Source organism: Barbatula barbatula (assembly GCF_947034865.1).
Source record: "Barbatula barbatula genome assembly, chromosome: 11".
Classification (NCBI taxonomy): domain Eukaryota; kingdom Metazoa; phylum Chordata; class Actinopteri; order Cypriniformes; family Nemacheilidae; genus Barbatula; species Barbatula barbatula.
In genome coordinates, this window is record NC_136774.1 from 20,980,879 (window position 1) to 21,003,048 (window position 22,170).

General features: G+C 41.2%; 1 protein-coding gene across 2 annotated transcripts; it reads left to right on the forward strand.

The window, feature by feature from the left end:
- Positions 1-3,346: 3,346 nt before the first annotated feature.
- Positions 3,347-21,194, forward strand: trim33 (tripartite motif containing 33). Of its 2 annotated transcripts, XM_079467318.1 has the most exons (20): positions 3,347-3,944; positions 7,742-7,860; positions 8,331-8,478; positions 8,868-9,000; positions 9,100-9,216; positions 9,391-9,505; positions 10,930-11,076; positions 11,930-12,047; positions 12,263-12,627; positions 12,860-13,027; positions 13,537-13,746; positions 14,212-14,347; positions 14,457-14,520; positions 14,794-14,944; positions 15,725-16,110; positions 16,433-16,556; positions 17,809-17,883; positions 18,458-18,610; positions 20,002-20,052; positions 20,237-21,194. In XM_079467318.1, the coding sequence occupies exons 1-20, from the start codon at positions 3,407-3,409 to the stop codon at positions 20,453-20,455; spliced, it is 3,537 nt and encodes a 1,178-aa protein (XP_079323444.1). In that variant the 5' UTR covers positions 3,347-3,406; the 3' UTR covers positions 20,456-21,194. The 2 variants fall into 2 exon arrangements, with proteins under 2 accessions (XP_079323444.1, XP_079323445.1); XM_079467319.1 differs by lacking the exon at positions 20,002-20,052 and having other exon boundaries at positions 3,356-3,944; positions 20,237-21,031.
- The last annotated feature ends 976 nt before the right edge of the window (positions 21,195-22,170 follow it).

The window sequence follows — 22,170 nt, forward strand, 5'->3', positions numbered from 1 at the left end:
GAGATCTCCATGCAACTGAAACAGACCATAGTAAGATTTCAAACACAAATCCATCAGAAAGATTCCAGGAACAGCGGCCAAATCAACAATTTGGTAAATTCTGAGAAGAAAACAACACAACGGTGAGCTAAGCATCAAAAAAAAAATCCTGGATGTCCATATAAGATAACAGGGTGGGTGATTGCATTATCTTCTCCATGATAAAGAAAAGCCCCTTCACAGCATCCAGACAAGAGGTAAAGATGTCATTGAATAAACAATAAAGATAAGATAAGGACAACTACAGAGGGTTCACAACAAGGTGCAAACGCCTCAAGAATAGGATTGGTAGATTCGATTTCTAAAATAGCCGAATTAACTCTGAAAAAAGCTTTTTTGGAAAGATAAAACTAATACGTAGGTAAAACCTGCATAAGACTAACAGGAATCATGCAGAAGGCTTGGAATATCTCATTGTTCAGGCAATGTGATTCAACTTCCATGAATGGCTTCCTAAAGCACCGAGTCACTAGAGTTTTTTTGGTGATGTAACAGAAGACAGAAGCATCTGGATTAAATCTTCACTTGTCTGGACGATGTGAAGGGGTTTTTCTTCATCATGGAGAGGATAATGTCATCATCCACCACTTTTCTCTTCTACTGTCACGGGACAGGTAGAGAGAACCCAAGCGCAGGCAGCAATACGGGGTAAAAGAGTTTAATACTAAATAAAACTGCAAATTACAAATAATACACCCACAATGGGGGGAAAACTGAACGGAGGCACAATACAAAAACAGAAAGTAAAGACTTCAAACTACAAGGGAACATGAACACGAGCCAGGGAACATGAACACGAGCCAAGGTACAGGTACACGCAAGGAAACATTTACAACGAACGAGCAACAAGACAATAAACAAGAGGGTATATATATAGGGAGACTAACAAAGGAGATAACGATGGGCAGGTGTGGGTAATGAGACACAGGAGGAAAGCTATACTAGAAACGAGAGGGGCGGGGCCAAATGACGAGACAGGAGAGAACGCATATTATGTCCTGATTGACAATAATATGTTTCTCTCCACATAAAACACGTGGGTCCGTCATGATTCTGCCTCTAGACCAGAAAACCAAGACAAGAGAAGGCAGAATCATGACAGAATCCCCCCCTTAATGAACGACTCCTGGCGTTCACCAAGGGAGCAACTAACAAGACAAGACAGACTGGGTAACAGACATAAACCAACAGAACATAGCAAACATGACTAGGGGCATACAAGAAATAATAACAGAAGGGTTGGGGTGAGACAATAAAAATAACAAACAAGGGAGGGGGGGTGGAGGCAAAGAGTGCCTAGGGGGCAGTCCAAAAGGGCATGGATTGGGTGGAACAGTCTTAGGGGGAGTCATAGAGGCTCTAGGAGTCCCCTGCTGTGACACCGGCTGAAAGGCCTGCTGAAAGACCTGCTGGAAGGCCGGCTGGAAGGCCGGCTGGAAGGCCGGCTGGAAGGCCGAGTGGAAGGCCGAGTGGAAGGCCGAGTGGAAGGCCGGCTGAGACACCGACTGGAAGGCCGGTTGGAAGGCCGGCTGAGACACCGGCTGGAAGGCCGGTTGGAAGGCCGGCTGAGACACCGGCTGGAAGGCCGGCTGAGACACCGGCTGGAAGACCGGCTGGAAGGCCGGTTGGAAGGCCGGTTGGAAGGCCGGTTGGAAGGCCGGCTGAGACACCGGCTGGAAGGCCGGTTGGAAGGACGGCTGAGACACCGGCTGGAAGCCCACCGGGACCACCGGACTTGACGGGACCACCGGGACCACCGGACTTGACGGGACCACCGGGACCACCGGACTTGACGGGACCACCGGGACCACCGGACTTGACGGGACCCCCGGACTTGACGGGACCACCGGGACCACCGGACTTGACGGGACCACCGGGATTGACGGGACCACCGGGCTCGACGGGACCACCCTTCGAGCCGCCCTCCGAGCCGCCCTCCGTTGCCTCTTCTTCAGCCGAGCCCCCCGCCTGGAGGCCGGCTGCAGGAATGAAGAGAATGGGATGAGCGGCTCGGGATTGGAGGTCTCAACCGAGGACCCCCAGGATTCCCGTCTCCCTCGCTTGCCAGTGAGACTGGGCGGTTGTGGAGAGGCCGCAGAGGTTGGGGAGTGGTGCGTGGGGATGCCCACATTCCTGATCTGCAGAGGACCACTCTCTGGTATCGCAACCAGCGGAGATGAGTCAAAGGAGTTCGATGAGGTCGTGGACCACGAACGACCTGTGGCGGCATCCCACACAGCGTCGAAGTCCAACGGCCTCATCGCCCTCATCTCCGATCGAGAGAGTGGCTCTCTGAGACCGGTGTTAAACAGCACCGCCAGCTCCTCCTCCCCGAAGACGCCCTGTCCTGCGATGTCCAGGAACCTCTCCACATAATCATCCACAGTCTCACTTCCCTGGCGAAGGCTGCAGAGGCGGCGGGCCAAGCTAGACCGGCCAGTGGGATCTTTCTGATGGATTTGTTGTGTTTTTGAAAACTAACTATGGTATGTTTCACTTGCATGGAGGTCTCCCTGAAAAGCATAATCACATGCAGCAACAGCTTCCGAATGCACCCACCGCACGTAGGATCAACTCCAGAACTTTAACATGCTTCATTTATGATGAAATTCTGGTAACATTTCACAATAAGGTGCTATTAGTTAACATGAGTAAATGCATTAGCTAACAATAAAGCATTTATTATTCCTTGTTAATGTTAGTTCATGTTAATACAGTTACTCATGTTAGATCATGGTAACTTAACTAATGTTAACAGTGACAACTTTTGTTTTTAATAATGTATTAGTAACTGCTGAAAGTAACATGAACTAACATTAATAAATGCTGTATTAATATTGTTCATTGTTAGTTCATATTAGCTAATGCATTAACCAATTGTTAATAAATATCACCTTATTGTAAAGTGTTAACAAAATTCTTTAATTATAACAGCTGTCCAATTACTTTTGGTCCCTTGAAATAGGGGGAGCTACATATTCAATCTAATCTGGATGTGAATACACTCTTAATAAAGCTTAGTGAATGCACTTTAAGACAATATTTATATAAATGTAACTCGAATACATTTAGGTACACAGCTATAATAAAATAAAAATTGTCTCTGTCCAAATATTTATGGACCTAAATGTACGGAATGTAAAATATTACAAAAAATATACAAAAGAATACTAAATATATATATATCATATAATATATGATATATATATATATATATATCAATTATATTATATATATTTAGTATTCTTTTGTGAAAAAAACGGGTCGATGTTTTTATCTGTGACGATCGAGAAAGCGACGGGATGACGTCAGAGCCGTCGGATTTTCTGTGCGCGTCGAGCGTCAGGCGGTTCAAAGAGGAGCAAAAATGGCGGACAACAAAGGCCATGATTGTACACAGAGCTCCGCTAACATGGAGGTAGGGGCTTCGGGAGGAGAAGATAACGGTGACGGCGGCACGAAGGACCAGGACGCAGTCATTTTAATCGAAGCGGACACGAAGGACGGAGAAGACGTGGTGAAATCCCCAGAAACGGCTTCCCAAGCGCCGACGACATCCAGCGACGGCGGCGGAGCTTCGGACGGGACCCAGAATGTTGAGAGCAGCGAGCCGCCGCCGCGGTCGTCCTCCTCGGACAACCCCAGCGCGTCACCCGCTCTCAACACCGAGATGTCGCCTCCTCCTCCACCGGCATCGTCATCATCATCCTCCACTTCATCAACCCCTGCCGCCCCGTTAAACCTCCTGGATACGTGCGTTGTATGTAAACACAGTCTCCAGAACCGCGACTGTGATCCCAAGCTGCTTCCATGTCTGCACTCCTTCTGCTTAAAATGCATCCCGCAGCCGGAGCGCAAGATCACGGTGCCGGTTCAGGGGCCTCACGGGCAGGACACTCACATTGGTAAGTGTAAATAAGGAACTGAAACGCTTCTCTTTAGTAAACGTTAGCCAATGATTCGGTTATGGTCAAGACTAGTGCACGTGCGACCCAAGTTAGCAACGTTAAGTCACGGGTTCGAGCCTCTGGCAACTCATACAGATTAAATGCTGTGTGGCGTGAATGCACTGTCAGTTTTATTTTTTGCATAAAAGCGATGTGAACGTGCAGTTACAAAAATGTGAGGTTGCTCGGTTGTTATTCTCCATGCAGTGATGCTTATCTACTGTTCCAGCTGTATGACGCCTGGAAGCATCTGATGTCGAGCAAACACCATCAGCCGGTTCTCTCTGTATGTAGAAGACCCGGACCAGTTTATGTGACAGGTGTCACTCAAATTGATTTTTAAGGGCTCTTGCTTATTACAAACACACCAGTCCTACCAGATGCTTTCTAGGAAGGGCACACACAGTGATCCTGTTTATGCAGGTGAACACGGGCATCTTTTCATCAGACAGGTGGTCCTGCTGTTTTGGCACCATCTAAGTGCCATAGAAGTGGGCAGTAATCGAATCGCCCAAGTCTTGGGGTCTTGGTCTGTGACGTCTGCGTTTTTCTGGATGTACACCAGGCATTGGCCGGTGTGAGATTCTGGCCGTATAATAACCTTTATCAAAAGTAATACGGTATTGCTGTTACAACACTTAAATGTGTTTATTCCAAACGTCTGGGTGTAGAAAAAAAAACTTTTCAAGTGGACATGTCATTTTAAACCAACATATAGTGTGTCTATAAAAATAAAGCATTTAAATTACAAAATTCTTATATATTAGACATATATATTAGACATAAATATCAAACATTGAATTTCATGATTTATTTTCCTGTAAACACCTTAGAAACGGTATCACAGAACATTTTAGCGGTTCTGAAACCTTCACTCTTTTAAACCGGTATTCGGCCCATGCCTAATGTACACAATGGCTTTGACAAAGCTTTCTGTGTTGTGCTTATCCCAAAATACTGTTGGGTAAGATTAGAGACTTTCTGCAGGACCCCGTAGCAGTGGTTTTGTATTTGTGATGCACGGCGGGATCCAAACACGGGCCTGCTGGAGTGTTGTCACACAACATGGTCACAGTCTGTTTTGTGTCATTGTTGGTGGAATGGAAGTGAAATGAGATGTTTCAACTTTGGTGGAATGAACTGGTTTGTCAGCTATAGCATTACATTGCGATTTCTAAAAAGTAAGCATTATATTTATACAACAAGAATAATTCAGTGTTTGAAGGCTTCATTTGGTTTTTACTCTGTGAGCTCAGGTACGCTAATACTTTTTGTTGAACTCAAAAGAAGAAATTTCGAAGAATGTCAACTGTTCTGGGGTACTTTTGACTTCTATTTGTATTTTTTTCTTACTATGGGAGTCAATGGGGGGCAACATCTGTCTGTCTTTTTATACAGATTTGGAACAACTCGAAGGTGATTAAATGATGACGGAATTTTCATTTTTGGGTGAAGTATCCCTTTAAAAGCACGCAAGCACTTAATAATAAAGTTTCTTTACTGTTTCAAAATCTCTTTTTTTGACCTAATGTCATCAAATCAATATTTGACCTGCAGAATATTTGCTATCTGTCAAAGTGAAAAGTTCATCACACAGACCTGGTGAATTATGCTGCATCCACGTGCTCTTGGAAATTCGATAATTCCCACTTCAACCCGAAAGTAACATGTGGATTTAGTAACAGGCGTTCCATAAATTATTCAAAGCACGCGTGAAGTCGGCATTCGTCCCAGCCTCAGTGTTGAGATCCTGTGAGTTCTTGCTTTATAAGGATTAGCCGAAATCTCTTTGTTGTTGTTAATATTAATATGCAAAGAAGTTAGTCATTAAATTATGTTTTTCTGTTCCTTATATTGCTTAAGCATTGATAAATGGCCGAACATTTTCAGTGTCATGTATTTTCCTCTAACTCATGCTAGCAGCGTAGGCATCCCAAGAGCACAAGCCACGCATCTTCTTGTAAAACATATACATTGCCTGAAAGCCTTGATGCTTTAGATAAACACATCCGCTGAATGCAGAAATGTGTACTTTTTACAAGCAAATTCTTTTCTCACATTATATTGAGAGCATAAAAGGTTTTGCTTATGAATTTATAATTCTTTTGTACACGCTGTAGGATATTGAAGAAAAAGTTATATGAATATATGGAATATCAAAAAATGCCTTAAAGGTGCCGTGTGTATTTTTTTTGGAGGATCTATTGACCGAAATTGAATATAATATACATAACTACGACTTCAGTGGTGTATAAAGACCTTGCATAATGAAGCGTTATGTTTTAATGACCTCTGAAGGAGCTATTTCTATTTACATACACCACGCGTCCCCTTGCATAGAGTTCGTCATGTTGTTTCTACAGAAGCCATAGATGGACAAACTGCGCTACAGAGCGCATTTCGTAAATACGTTATCTCTTTCGGAAAAGAAGCAATAAGTGGCCCACGAAAGACGAAAGGTTATTACTACATCTGTAAGTAAATTGCCGTGTTTTACCGTTGCAGTGCCCTGCACAAAATTACACAATATGATGAAATTAAGTGGTAAACAGCGTCGAAAAAGGACAGCAAGTAAACAATAAAAGATGTGGGAACTTAAAAGGATAGAATTTTTTTTAAAATTACTGTCAAATGTTTTTTTTTTCACATGCAAGATTGAATCGCAAAACACTTGTTTGGTTAACTTGTTAAATGTCTGGTGTTTTTAAGGACCTGTTACAAATCATTGAAATGAATGTTTGACGCGTAAGACAGTGGTTCATATCAGTCATCTAAAATAATAACAGTCATTTCGACTGCTTTACAGGACTGCGTGTGACGTGTTATCGAGCGCACGTGTCACAGACGATGCATCACTGCTTCCAGTTAATATCAGTCGAGAGTAATCAGCTGTGACATGCAGTGGGTTTAGTGCAGTGTGATTCTCCAGCTGCGCCTGGCAGCCAATCGTCGTCGAGGTTTGCACCTGGGGCTTAGAGGAAAACCAGCTGGAAGCAGTATGATTCGATTCAAACTTGCGTAAACCGGGCTGAACTGGTTGGAGCTGGACTGTGTTATGCGGGGGCGGGGTTGACGGGCTGTTTGGAATTTGAAGTGGGGAGGGGTGACACATGGGGGAGGGGCCTATCCATTCACAGTATTTGATAAAAGTCCGAATTATTTGTGATGCACTCAATAACAGACTGTTATTGCAGTTGTTTGCAATAATGTTATGCTAAACCTTGTGAATTATTAATTGACCAAAATATGGAAGTGGCCAGTTTTCAAGCTCTTGTCGTTTGTAGTTTTTATTCTCTGGTTGTTTATTTTCATTCATTAGATCATACTGTGGTCACACTGGACTTTCAGAAGGTGCAGAGCCTTGCATGTGAGCAGAAAAGCTGTTCATAAAAAAACGGTTGGATGTTGGCATTTTATAGCTGTATGGTGCAAAATTGGATTATTATAATGTTTCCTCCAACTGAAAAGGTCACACAATGGTGTGTTCACATGGCGTCACGTGACTTGAATTTGCAGGCCAGAGTTCACCAAACGTGACTTTTGGCGCACTGTGAAATGAAGCATTTTTAACAGGAGCTTGTGTTTCCGGTCTGCGTCTAGATCGAAAAAGCATGTGTGACCACGTCTGGAGTTTAAATTATTTAGTGTTTATTACTCCTGGCAAAATCCCAACCTTATTAATTCAACATTTGCCGTAAAAACTGAGATTTTAACTGCATTACAAATGTATCGAATCATGTGTTTGCATTTTCCAGTGAACGTCATGCGATGCACAGTGTGCCATCAGGAGTACAAACAGACCGACATGGTTGATAATTACTTTGTCAAGGATACTTCAGAAGCCACAAACGCTTCAACGGAGAACTCAACACAGGTCTGCTTCAGCTTCATCTACAAATCATAAGTGATGGGTTTGATGCCCAGTGAACGCACAAACTGAATAAATGTATAGAGTAATTTCACCATAAGTCACTTTGGATAAAACAGTCTGACAAATGCATAAATGTAAATTTGACATGGGGTGTGATGAGTCATTCTTTTCTCGAGGGATCAATTAAAATTCCTGCTGTTTCAACTCGATTGATCTTGAAAATCAAGTTTAGAAAAGTGTCTTAGAAATGCACGAAAAAAGTTACTGAATACAATTAAATGGAAATCGTTATGAAAAATGCTTTTAAGTCAAATCCAGGGAAACTAATCAATTCTAAGCTCCACGCTCCTAAATTTATACATTGCTTTTATCAGCTGGATTGCATTCACTGTGTTCTTTTGATGTTGGGCCAATAAATCAATTCTGGAAACACAGTTTTAAAGAGACATCGTCCTAAATTTTCTCTGTGACAGGTCTGCACCAGTTGCGAGGATAACGCCAGCGCTGTCGGATTCTGCGTTGAATGCGGCGAGTGGCTTTGTAAGACCTGCATCGAGGCGCATCAACGGGTCAAGTTCACCAAGGACCATAAAATACGCAAAAAAGAGGAAGTGTCTTCTGGTACGTGCTCTAAAAGCCGTTTGGTTTACAACTAATTCCTTTTCATTTGAGTTGCTCACATTTGCAAGGCCGTTACGATACGGTCAATTTAGTTATAGTAAAAGATAAACTCTGGTCTGGCAAGCCTGCTGTAGTTTGGGTGTTTCTGTGACGGTATGGAGTATCTGTTATACGCATTTTGGCAGGCTGCTGAATCGTAGTGCGGTTGCTATGGCAACAGGCAGAGTTCGCTCTTTCGGCTGTTTTCATTAAAGCTAACGCACTCATTGCATTTGAGTTTGGCAGAGGGTGCTTGAAAACATATGGCAGTCATATGGTGAGAGAATCAAAAGGGGGAGGTACGAGAAGGAAGAGATGAATTTCACATGGTGGTTGTGTGTTTTGTGTAGAGTCGGTCGGGACGTCAGGTCAAAGGCCCGTCTTTTGTCCGGTGCATAAACAAGAGGCTCTTAAACTCTTTTGCGAGACGTGTGACACTTTGACCTGCAGAGACTGTCAGCTGTTGGAGCATAAAGAGCACAGGTGAGCCAAACCTCATTTCGTCATGTCTGTAAGAGCTGTCGTGTTTAGTTCGAACAGTTTTGTGATGGTTTTTTTTTCATTCTCAATTTTGATGTGCAGGTACCAGTTTCTAGAGGAAGCCTTCGAGAACCAAAAAGGCATCATTGAAACGTTCATGTCCAAGTTGCTGGAAAAGAGAAACTTTGTGGAATTCTCTTTGTCGGAGGTGCAGAGCAGGTATGGTTACCATCTGTACCATCAGCTTTCTTAATGCTAAAAAGGGCCTTATAGCAAAATACTTTTTTTAAAATCTACTTAATCTTTACAGCTACAGTTTAATCTGTAACTTTGGAGTCTTTATCGCCCTCTCTGTTGAAAGCATAAAATTGCATGTTTACGTTTATCCCATAGAATCAAAGAAGTCGCCGAGACGCACAAGAAGGTTGAACATGAAATAAAGATAGCAGTATTTACTCTCATCAATGAAATCAACAAGAAGGGCAAGTCTCTGCTGCAGCAGTTGGAGGTACGTATGCATACAATAAAAAAAACCATCAAACTTCATTGACGTTTCTCAACTGAGATATACTATTCAAACTAGCAAAAGAACTAGAATGGCACAAAGTTTTCAAATTGAAATTAAATAACAGTAACATCTTTGCATTACTGAATTAAATTAACTTAAAAATATATATATGCTCAACAGTACATGTAAATTAAACAAATATAACATAAATACGTATGTAAATTTTTTTAGGAAAATAATCCCAACAAACGGACATTTAAGCAGATTGTAGCATACACTTGTATGAACTCTTTTGAAAAAGAAACTGGATATAAATGTGTGGTTCACTCTGTAAAACCTAAGCCTGTATAATCTTTGTTGTTACCGCTTTCTAGAACATTATATTTAGTACTTTATTTACAACTTTAGTTTAGCTAATTCTGCACAGTACCTCTCCGCTCAGTGTCTGATATCCTGAAACCAAAATATTGCCAAATAACAGAGGTAGCATTTTTTCTGTTCAGTGTCGGTCTGCTCTGCATCCATTTCTCCCGTCTCCACACCTGCGCCCCGCAAGTCACGTGACCAAGCACACGCGCCACCGCCACACAAGACGACTCTGTTTGTTTGCTCGCATAGAAAATGGGGCATATATTTTTTAGAATGGATGTCTTGTTACGTCCACGAATGCACTTGTTTCTTTAATATAATCGCAACATTTTGCCGTCATGTAATCGCATAGCCTGACATCGTGATTTCAATATGATAATCATGCAGCACTAGAAGTGACCACATTCCACTGATGCATTCTGATGTATCTTATCACCTGTCGTGTTGACTGCGACTCTATCTCGTTTGCCCTTGATATTTATACCAGGTGTAAACCTTGCTGACGATGGAGATGTTTAAACCTGGTGTAGACAGGGTCATGTTAGCCCACACGTCGTGTGACCTTTATCACGCACATCATAGATCTTGTAAATGGCTGTGGGGGGAAGTGTTACTGATTGTGTGAATTGAAGCAGAACCGTCGCGTAAAGATTAAAGGCATTCATTTACAGACAGTGATGTCAAGATTTTGACTGTGAGGTTTGAGTAGTCAAACTTAAAAATGAAAAAAGCCGTCTCTGAACCAGAAAAGCAACAGACAACACGCCAGTTACGACCCCAATTTAGCCTCGGTTCACACTTTTGAGCTTCAGTCCCATTGATGAATCAACCCCTGTCTGTGATGTCACATTCTGCGGTAAAGCTTGAAGTAAACTTTGGGTTACCCGCCTTATATATGCATATATAAACATACTCTGTGATCGTGAGCAACGCAAGATGTCTTTTCTTCATGTGACACTTTACTGATTTTGTTTTGGTTGGATTTTGACTCTGATAACGTGTGTCATCATTATGAAAAACCTAATTTGCTTATGTTCTTCATTCTCCGTATGAAGAGTGTGACCAAAGAGAGAAGCATTAAGCTGCTCAGCCAGCAGCGGGACATCGGTTTTCTGGCCCAGCAGATCATCCACGTGCTCAACTTCACCAACTGGGCCATCAGCAACGGAAGCAGCACAGCCCTGCTCTACAGCAAGAGACTGGTCAGCCTCAACACAAAACCTATCTTGTTAATATTTTGTAGCTGTCGCGCCAAACAAAGGGGTCCTGGAAAGCAAAAATCCACTTTAATTCTTCTTAGAGGAATTACAAAATTAACCGCCCATGACCTCTGAGGTTTAAGCAATGGTATGTGCTTCTGTACAAGCCAGAAGTCAGTGTGATTCCTTACCCATAATTCTGATAGGACATTTCTTATTCACTCAAAATGACAAAAATGCCGTTACCATGGAAACAGAAACTGCTGCAGATGAACCCGTGCAGTCCCATGAGGCACTGATTCCACTTTCAAAATGCTTGTATATTTGTATTTCCTCGGATGCCCAGATGAGCTGTTTTTCAGGAAATGGAAAAAGAAAACAATGCACTTTGTAAATGTCTAAATACTTGGTCTTTTTAATGGTTAAATATGTGCAAAACCCATAAAAGGTGACTAATAATAATGATTTTTGGCAAAAATGTAAATCACGTAATATGGAGATACAAGGTTTCAGAAAGACAGCAGCGATTTACCTACTTAAACAAAACATTTAAAACAAAATTCACTGACTTATTTGTTCATTTGTGATTGTCATTTTTATTTAATTCTGCATTTACAATGCTTTTATAAAAATAGAAAATAATTTAAAGGATCTTTAGGTCTTGTTGCTTAGTGTTGTGATACATTTTTTGAGCTGGTTGTGTTGTTTCAAGGCTTTTTTTAATTTAAAAATGGACATCCTATAACTGTTCTGTTTCAGACATCAGTTGCTTTAAAACATCACCTACGGTCTTAAATATTTGTGCACTTTTTTTGTTTGTGTCCTTACATTTGTTTGTTTTTTGTTACTGCTGTAGATAACGTACCAGCTGCGTTTCGTTATGAAGGCCCGTATGGATGCAGTACCTCAGACCAATGGAGCAGTCCGCTTCTTCTGCGACCCCACCTTCTGGGCCAAGAATGTGGTTAACCTCGGTATTGACTCAACTATCAGCTGAAACTGTTTTTCAGTACACTTAGAAGGACGTTTACACCAAGGCCAGATTTTTGTTTTGGAAAAACATCAAGAAGCCATGATCATGTTTCAGTAGTTTTACCTTTTTCCTTCCTCTCAGTTTCATCTTGGTGTAAACAGGCCTTCACTCGTTTTATCTGAGTCACGCTAAAACGTCCTTGTCTGTTTCTCTTAGGCAATCTGGTTATTGAAAAAGTGCCGCATAGCGCTCCTCCACCCAACATGATGGTCGGTCAACAGATCTCGCCCAGTCACAACCATCCCGGAAAGCACTCGGGTCAGATCAACCTCGCACAGCTGCGGCTGCAACACATGCAACAAGCTGCAATGGCTCAGAAACAACATCATCAACAGCAACATCATCAACAGCAGCAGCAGCAGCAGCAGCAGCAGCAACAACAGCAGCAACAACATCAGCAACAGCAACAACATCAGCAACAGCAACAACATCAGCAACAGATACAGCAGCAGATGCGCATTGCCTCGCAGATGTCCCAGCATCCCAGACAGGGAGGACCAACGCAGATGATACAGCAGCCGGTAGGTTAAACATCAATACGGCCCTACTAAATGTTTTATTTCGGACAGGTTTCAATTTTAAAGTGCATCTGGACTTGTCTGTTGGTCAGCCCGTTGACATCTTATCGTGTGGCAGATGGAACATTTCATTGAGATGTGTGTTTAAGAAGCAGGCTGAAGTTGTGATTCTAATCCTTCCTCCCTCTCTCACTCCCTCTCTATCTCTCTCTCTCTCTCTCTCTCTCTCTTTCAGCCCCCGAGGCTCATCAGTATGCAGGCCCTTCAGAGAGCCGGAGGTAATGGTACCGCCCACATGTATCCACCTCATCACATACGCTTTGTGTCTGGACAGAACCGCATGCCTTTAGGGCAGCCCAGACTCAACGGCCAGCCGTATCCCATGATGCAACTTCAGAGACAGGTCAGTACAAAAAAGCCTGCTGGACACATGACAACATGCACCAAATTGTTTCTCTCATTCATCGGTGCTGAAGAGGTATGATAAGCAGTGATAGAAATGGTCTTGGATTTTGCTGTTAGATTTGGTCAAGTTTAAAATGATAAAAATAGACGATACTAGAATGGAAAATATCTAAGGTGACATATTTAGCCCCCATATTGAAAATATTGTTTTGAAGGATCGCATGGAATCTCAACCGCAAGTCAGAGAAAACCAGAGCAAGCAGAGAAAATATGTCACATTAAAAAAAAATTTTTTTAAGTTTGACCCTCCTTTACCCTTCACCCTGACATGTGTTTTGTCCTTGTCCATCGATACGATTATGCGGTAGTGTTTGTTTTGTTTTTGATTTATTTTCTTGGAAATAAGATAAAGGCACACTATACTTTAGTCGTTTCTACATCTAAACAAACAAGATTAACCAGGAATGAAACGACTTTTCCTGTTCTTTAACTTTTGTTTCCTCATAGCATTCAAACCCAGGGCATGCAGGGCCATTCCCTGTGCAATCACTGCACAATGTTAGCGCTGCCAACCCCACCAGTCCTACCAGTGCTAGTATGGCCAATGCCCACGTTCACAGAGGACCCACCAGCCCTGTCATAGCCCCCATCGAGCTCATACCATCGGTCACCAACCCTGAAAACCTGCCCTGCCTCCCCGACATTCCTCCCATCCAGGTAACCTAACTCCTGCTTGGATGCTGTGGTGAACCTTACTGGATAAAGATGTGGGCTAGAAACCCAACGGTTACGAGATCAAATTCCCCAGAGGATATAATCACTAGGGCTTAATGTAATTGGATGTAAATGTAATAAAGTACCTAGATATAATTAAGTTTGGTTGTAAATATAATAAAGCACCCAGCTGTAATTCAGTTTGGTCCTAAATGTAATAAATGCTCTAAAAATAATAACTGTTGGGTCTAAATTTAATCAAGGTCCTAAATGTAATCATGTTTAAGACAGCTAAGGTAACTAAACAAAATGGATTTCAGCTCTTGAATCTGACTTTTTTATTTTTTAATAACAGATATAATATGAAAGCAACATAACAAAGTCATATTTTATATTAATTGCAGTAATATGAAATCCAAGCAAAAGTAGTGAAGTTGTCTACAAATGACCTCATTCCTTTTTTTCTAGCTTGAAGATGCCGGTTCGAGTATGCTGGACAACCTCCTCAGTCGATATATATCTGCTAGTTCATATCCTTCTGCTGGTCCCATCAGCACTTTAAATCCATCACCCGCACCTTCGACACATTCTCCAGGATCATCAGGTATTTCAGCCTCTTCAGCCTTTATTCTTGAAGAATAGGGATTATTACAGGAATGAGTTTTAATTCGTAATAGTTTTAATAGTCTCTATGTTTTGCTCTGTTTCTTTAGGTCTATCTAATTCTCACACGCCAGCTCGTCCATCCAGCACATCAAGCACGGGCAGTCGGGGCAGGTCAGAATTAAATGCTTTTTTACTTCCCAGGGTTACAGTATATGGGCTTTTAAAGAGTAACGTCATTTTTATATCTTATTGATTGTCTTATGAAACATTTGGGTACGTCTATTCAAGGGGAGTTAAACAGGATGTATTCCGCTCGAAGAAAACCTTAACCACAATGTGTGTGAAATGTTTTGACTGGAATAATATTTGCCAATGTATTTTGATGCTGTATCATCGATTATTGTTGAGACATTGCATGAAAGATTGTTATGGTGTGTGTTGTAGTTGTGGGTCAGCTGGCAGACCTGTTACGGGGAACACGGCCGTGGAGCAAGTAAAGGTCAAACAGGAACCCGGAGCGGAGGAAGAGTGTAGCTTTTCTGGAACAAACGTCAAAACAGAACAAAGCAAAGATGGGGGACGGAGTGCTTGCATGGTATTTTACTGCTTTGTTTCATTCAATTTTTTTCTTTCCATAGGGTTTACACGGTCATGGAGAAAATATTGTGTATTACTTGCTCTTGTGTTGGCTCATTTAGATGAATTGCTTGTTGTTTTCCTCAACTGTAAGTCGTTTTGAATAAAAGCGTCTGTCTAATGAATAAATGTAAAATAAAAACAAGATTTTTTTATGATATTTAAGGCTGAACGTCATAAAACTACACAAACTAAAACTGAAAATTTTCAAAGCAAATGTAGATATTTAAAGTAGTTATGCACAGCTTATATATAATATTTAATTTGCAAGATCTCTTAGACCAGAGGGGGAGCTAGGACCAACAAAGGGGGGTCCCCGCTGACTTCCAGGGGTGACTTCAGAATGACTAATAATTTAAAAGTAGTAAAATGAGCATTGAAATATAAAAAAATGAATGTTAATTTTAAGATCGAAAATAGACATTATGAGTTTTTGTGAGTGTGAGGGGGCCCTTTGAATACAATGGGGGGCCTTGGAGTCATAAAGCTTGAGAACCTTTGTCTTCGACTGATGAATAATTAGAAAAAACAAGAAAAGAATCACGGGGTGGGAACCCCATTTCATATTTTCCTTATAAAAAACTTTTAAATTGTTGCATTTGCAGCAGCATTTCACACGATATATTGCCGAAATAATGTTGATCGCATGTGAATCTCCACTGTCTATGAGGTTTCGAACATCTGTTGTATATTTTAATCTTTCTCAATGTCTTCTGTTTATTCTTCTTCCTCAAACCAGATGAGCAGTCCAGAAGGTGGCGTGACTTCACCGCTCCCCATTCTTGCATCCGTATCCACGGGTTCAGTCCAGGACGTGTTAAGGACACTGGGTGAGAACGTCAAATCGGAACCACAGATCGAACGGCTCTCATCGTGCACGAACCCCAGCTCCCAGACGCCTCTGACCAATGGGAGAACACAGTCGAACGGAGGTCAGGTGAGGCCTTCGGCTTCCCAGCGTGCCTTGGCTAACGCTAACAGCCAGACGGGCGTCAGTAAGGAAGACGACCCGAATGAGGACTGGTGTGCGGTGTGTCAGAACGGAGGAGAGCTGCTGTGCTGTGATCGCTGTCCGAAAGTCTTCCATATCAACTGCCACATTCCGACTCTCAAATCTTCTCCCAGGTACGTAACTGTGATGTCATTCAAAACCTGTATAGGACTCTTTCTTCTGGGGAACAGAAAGGAAGATTTATTGAGAAATTGGTTTTGTGGCCATACATTGAATGTCAATGGGGTTCAATGTTGTTTGGTTACCAATGTTCTTTAAAATATCTTATTTTGTGTTGTGCAGAGGAAAGTCCTACAGGTTTGATTTGACATGAGTACGAGTCAATTATAAAAGAATGCATGTTTTTGGATGAATTTTCCCTTTAACCATTGTCTTTAATGCAAAACACAACCCATTGCAAAACATCTTAAATACTCTGTTTTTTCTGTGCTGTAGTGGAGACTGGATGTGCACGTTCTGTAGAAATCTTACAAACCCAGAGATCGAGTACAACTGTGACGACTGCCCACCCAGTAAGAAAGACAAGAGTGAAACGGCAATGAGCTCAGAAGATCAACGGGTGAGTCAGACTGAGAAACACCACAGTTGCTGAGCTTCACACCAAGATATTTAGTAAGATCACTTGAACAGGAAATTTGTTGTGACACTATGCACATTGCACAATAAAAGAAGACCACATTTTTGTAGGCCAACCAGAAGTTAGTGCCGCACTGGTTCCCTTGACCAAAAGCTTCTGCATTTTTCCCATTTGACTTGGAAGATCGTACAAAATAAACTCTGTGAATTACAAAACTATTTGATACAAACACATTTTGTCTATCAAGATAATCTTTACAAATCAACATAAAATTACTTTTGAAGCCTAAATACAATCGCCAGAGGTAAAAAGCTATGCGAGGCTGTAAACAGACTTCACCACTGTCGCTTGATATCAACCAAAATTTATTAAAAACTTGTTTGCTGTTAAGTAGTTACTCCGTGAATTAATCCCCATCCACTTTTTTTGAGATTTGTGTCCATGCTGGTTTATTTATGAGATTTATATGCGCTGTAGTATGATGTCACATTTAGCAACTTGTTAGCAACCGTGTTTTGAAGACACAATAAAGCTTTGAAAATCCCGAGTGGGTTATATCCGGTGTGTTTCATGTCATAGATTGAAAAGTGGACATATTTAAAGGTTTTGTCAACCACAGACCCTATTTTAGGCAATTTGCCAAAAAACCCATTCACAAAACCCACAGACTAGCGTGATGGAACCGGTAGAGCTAAACTGCTAATTCCCCTCCGTGGTTTCCACACATGTCATGTCTGCAATACTCCGTATTAAAACTATAGTACTGGAAACAAAGCAATAAATATTTAATTTACAATAGCTGTTCCATGACATTTGAGTAACTAGAGGCAGTGCTATTTTGTTTATATATTTTCAGTGTGTGCAGCTTTTTAATAGATGCCAACAATATAAAGAGGCCAAATGTCAGTTCTCGAGGGCTTGCGTTACGACTGCATTTACAATAAGGCGCATTTATATGAAGGTGTACCTCTGTATTTTAGCACGTCTACAGCACTTTTGCTCAGTAATCCTCCAGGGACGATTTATTTATTCAGTTGCTTAAATACATTTTCTTCATACGTATTGTGCTATACTATGCTTCAATGTATAACCACACGAAGTAGGATCGCGTGATTTCCGATCACATTTATTCACGCGATCGGCTACATTCCCTTTTTTCCAACACGATTCTTTAGTTTTTGTTATGAGATGTGAAGATTTTATGTTTCTTCTCTCTTCTGCATCTGTTTTGTAGCGGTGTGAGCGCCTGCTGTTGTTTGTGTTCTGTCATGAGCTCAGCGTGGAGTTTCAGGAGCCTGTTCCTTCAACGGTGAGTCTCCGGTGTGCCCACAGTTTCCTCATTTCTCAGGAATGTAGTCATTTACGATGAAGCAATCCTAAAAGCCAAGGCTGCTTCTCTGGTGTTTAATCGGATCATCTCTCGTCTGTCATTTGTAATTGCTGAATGTTAATGGTATCGCATCAAATAAATATTTAAACTGCAACATGGCTCACATGTTCTACTGCCGAGAATGTATTCATACATTTTTAAATACATATTGAGCCCGGGGGTTACTTCTCATGACTGCAGTGTGATTGCTACGTAATTACATCATTGAGCGAATGCAACAATGCATCGGGCTAATGCGCAGTAACAGAATAATGAACGCTAATCTCATTGAGATTTGTTTTACATACGCCCCTAATTGGCTCTCGTGCACTTTTTGTTTTTTCTTTGTTTTCTATATTTTTTCGGGTTGTACTCGATTGTTCCGTTCCAAAAATATTCCAAGGCAGCATGCTTTAAGACCTTAATGCCTTTAGTAGGGCAATTCACGTTTAGATATAACAAATTCAACTTCTCGTAAACAACATTTAATGCTGAAGCCTCGTTTTTCCTCTAGGTACCCAATTACTATAAAATAATAAAGCAGCCAATGGACTTAAACCTGGTGAAGCTGAAACTGCAGCAGAAGCATCCTCTGCATTACAAGAGCCCCAAAGAGTTTGTGTCTGACGTGCGTCTGGTTTTTAGCAATTGTGCCACATACAATGAGGTGAGTCTGGGGCATGTCTTTCACCTGGGTTGGGGTGTGTTGTTCTTTGCATGAGAAGGGTTTTCAAGAATATATACACCAAAGCAACACAGCAAGAATGTGAAACAAATTGCACGTGTTTACACTTTTTCACCATGATAAATCAATACTAACTACTGCAGCGAATTGGTTTCAGTGAGGCTGAAAGCATTGATCAGTGGTTTGTTTTAGATGTTAAATTTGTGTTTATGGACTAACACACTGTGAGGATTTGAACGGAATGAAATCGATCTGTATTTAAACATTGCACGCTCTATGACGGATTCTGTAAATGTTTACTTCTTCTCAAAGGAATAATGCATGATGTGAATTGTCAGTTTTGCAGTCGTTCACAAAATGCCTACATTTATTTTAAAGGGGTCATATGACACGGCTTAAACGAATATTATCGTTTGTTTTAGATCTAATGTAATGTGTAAACACGATTTAAGGTTCAAAAACGCTGTATATTCCACATACCGTGCATGTTTGCATCTCCTCTTTGCCCTGCCTCTCTGAAACGTGCGCGTTTTTTTACAAAGCTCATCGCGCTGAACACCAAGGTGTGCTGTGATTGGCCAGTTAACCAGTGCGTAGTGATTGGTCGAATGCTTTAGCACCTCATATTTGGAACAACAGGTTCCAAAGCAATTTTACTGTTAGGTATACCCTCCTTACTTGCGTATACATTTGGGCGGTCATGGTTGAATTACAAACTAATGTAGATTTGTGGGGATGTGGTTACACGAGGCGTTTCAGGCAGGTCTGGGTGAGCATTTGATAGAATGCATCTTTTGTGCCGACACTTACTAATACATGCATGGGAAGCTTACAACACACCAAAGACACAGAAAAACACGTTTTCGCGGCATTTGACCCCTTTAAGTTATGCACATTATGTTAACATCATGTTATCAGGAAATGTATAGAAATTGTTTTGTTCTTTTATTAACGCATTAGGTTGTGCAACAGGGCCCTTTTTTGTTTCCCATTTTGTTCAACCTTCCCTCATATCTGCTTTAAACCACATCAGATGCTTATCTTCTTTTGAGTCACCATAGTGGCCACAATATGCTAACGTAGACACTTTAGAAATCATAATCTGATTGAAGTTTTGATCATTGTTATAGACAAATGAAGATCATTTGGCCTTATTGGCAAAGCAGGACCTTTTAGTCGTTTTCTTTTTCCCTATGATAGACAGTCTGTTTTCTTATGCCCTTTAACTAAATGGCATGTATTGTAACACGACATTGTGCTCCTTGGACATTTTTATATATAGGTGAGGTTATCACCTCACTTCGTTGATGGTATAAAATCTTTCTTCCCCCTTTTCTTTCGTATTTTTTTTGTGCTTTCATTGGTCTTTTTAGATGTCTCGAATAATCCAGGTTTATGATGAGGACAAACAGAGTAATGTTCAGGTAAGATGTTTCGTACACCACACAGATGGGCTGCGCTGCCGCCCAAAGTGCCTAGATGGAGTTTTAACCCTTTCTGTGATATCTTCTCCCTTCACCTCTTCATCCCTCCCTGTTCACCTGGACCTGCATTCCTCTCATCTTTCCTCACGTTTCCACAATCTTTCCCCTTTCCTTTCACTTCTAGGCCGACTCAGAAGTGGCAGAAGCTGGAAAAGCCATCAGTATGTATTTGGAAGAAAAGCTGCTAGAGATTTTTCCCGACCAAACGTTCCCGGTAGTCACGGAGAAGGAGCCGCCAGCCAATGACGACGAGGAGGACGCAGAGGAGTCTGACAACGACTTCATACAGCCGAAACGCAAACGCTTAAAAGTAGATGCTGAGAATTTGATGCATATAAAGTAACATGAAGAAAATTTGGAAACTGAGAGATTTGGCTTCTGAGAAGAAATTTAGTCTTCCTTACGACCTGGTCTGTAAAAGATCAGATACTGCTGGATCTGACGGTTTTCAGATAATTTCTTTGTTCTCATCCATTGTATATACTGTAAGAACTTGGAAACATTTTGGGTGGTAAAGTTGTCATCGACAAGATTTTTCTCCTCCTGGGGGAAATCACTGGGTGTCAAAGAAGACACTTGTACAGATTTAAATAGGTCTTTGTTTTTGTCTGATTTAACATGCTTTTTCTTTTAAAAGATCTGTTGTTATATTTGTAAATCTATTGTGAATGATACTTTATAAATGAGACACTCATCCTCTCCTTTCTGTTGTATGATAAAGTTTGTCACATATGACCCACTTGCGGCCTTTGCATGTGTTTTTAAGTTTGTTTCCTACTAATTTAAGTCACTTCATAAGTTTGATGATTGTTTTAATTCAACATTCGCCACTGCATTGCAGTGTCAGATATTAATCACAGACCCTCTACTCTAACATATATTAAATGGTTATCTGTGCTACCTGCACAAACATGCTTTCAATAAGTGTTGTTTTTTTCTCAACCAAAGGCAATGTAAACAAACATAATTTGAGATGTCAAAGTTGAAGTTTTGATAAACATTGACTAATGTTTATTTAAAAATTAAGGTTTATGTGTTCAAAGAATGCATAAACACTAGTGCCAATGTTACGTTTAACTGGTTGAAGTATTGAGTGAAATATTTGTTCTTTATTCACGATTTAAATTAAGAATCACGTTTCATAATTGGAAAAAAGGTCAAATTAAACTAAATTCCACTGACTTTCTATTGCAAGAAACTGCGCCATGTCTGACTTTAGACAAAAAAACAGAACAATGTCTAAAATCTGGTGTCTTACAAGGTGTACAGTAAACAAGCTTAAACCCCTAGAACTACGTCTTTATAAGATACAGAACCGTAAAAGCCAGACTTGAAAAAGACAAAAGTGGATACAAGCAATAAGACCAGAAGGATGAGTAGATTTTGGGATAAGTGTCCAGTAAACATTTTCTCATGTTATATACCAAAACACCCTTGTTTAGTAAAAAAATGACAATGTGACACGTTGTGCTCCCCTTTTGGCTCGTTTTTGGGGGTAGACAGCTTCTAAATACGTAGTTTTGTTTTTTTAGCTTGTTCAATGTCAATCTTGTCAAATAGCAGTTTTTAAACATCGTTCTGTTTTTTATATAAGTCAGAAATGATAAGGAGGCAGCATCCCCCAATAGAAAGTCAATGGAGAGGTTTGGATTGTTTTCCCCCGGTGGGCGTGGTTTACAGATGATGACGCGTTGCGCTCTGGGTTGGTAAAATACGCAACGCTCAGCAATGGAAGTCCCACCTCCTAGCAAAAAGAACCAATCATTAAAGATGACGATTCTCAGGGGGAGGGACCGCAGAGAGCGTCGTTGCTAGAAGAGATACAGCTACAACCGGAAGTGGTGCAAAATCTCGCCGTATAATTACAAGAAAGTACGTTAGCGAAGGCCTTCAACTAACCTAATATCTTACAATAATAAAAAATATCAATCAACAGTTTTCAGCGTGACAAAAAGTTATGGGGAATTAAAATGCGCGTGCCCAGTAGAGGTACCTGTATCCCACGTGCCTGTTAAAACGCGCATGCTCAGTAACCGGAGCAACCCGGGGAAAGGTGTT

Bases quoted from the DNA above. Each gene is read 5' to 3' on its own strand.
- trim33 (XM_079467318.1), top strand. From the start codon at position 3,407: ATGGCGGACAACAAAGGCCATGATTGTACACAGAGCTCCGCTAACATG. The intron at 3,945-7,741 runs GTAAGTGTAAAT...TGCATTTTCCAG, and splicing joins CGGGCAGGACACTCACATTG to TGAACGTCATGCGATGCACA. The intron at 11,077-11,929 runs GTCAGCCTCAAC...TTACTGCTGTAG, and splicing joins TGCTCTACAGCAAGAGACTG to ATAACGTACCAGCTGCGTTT.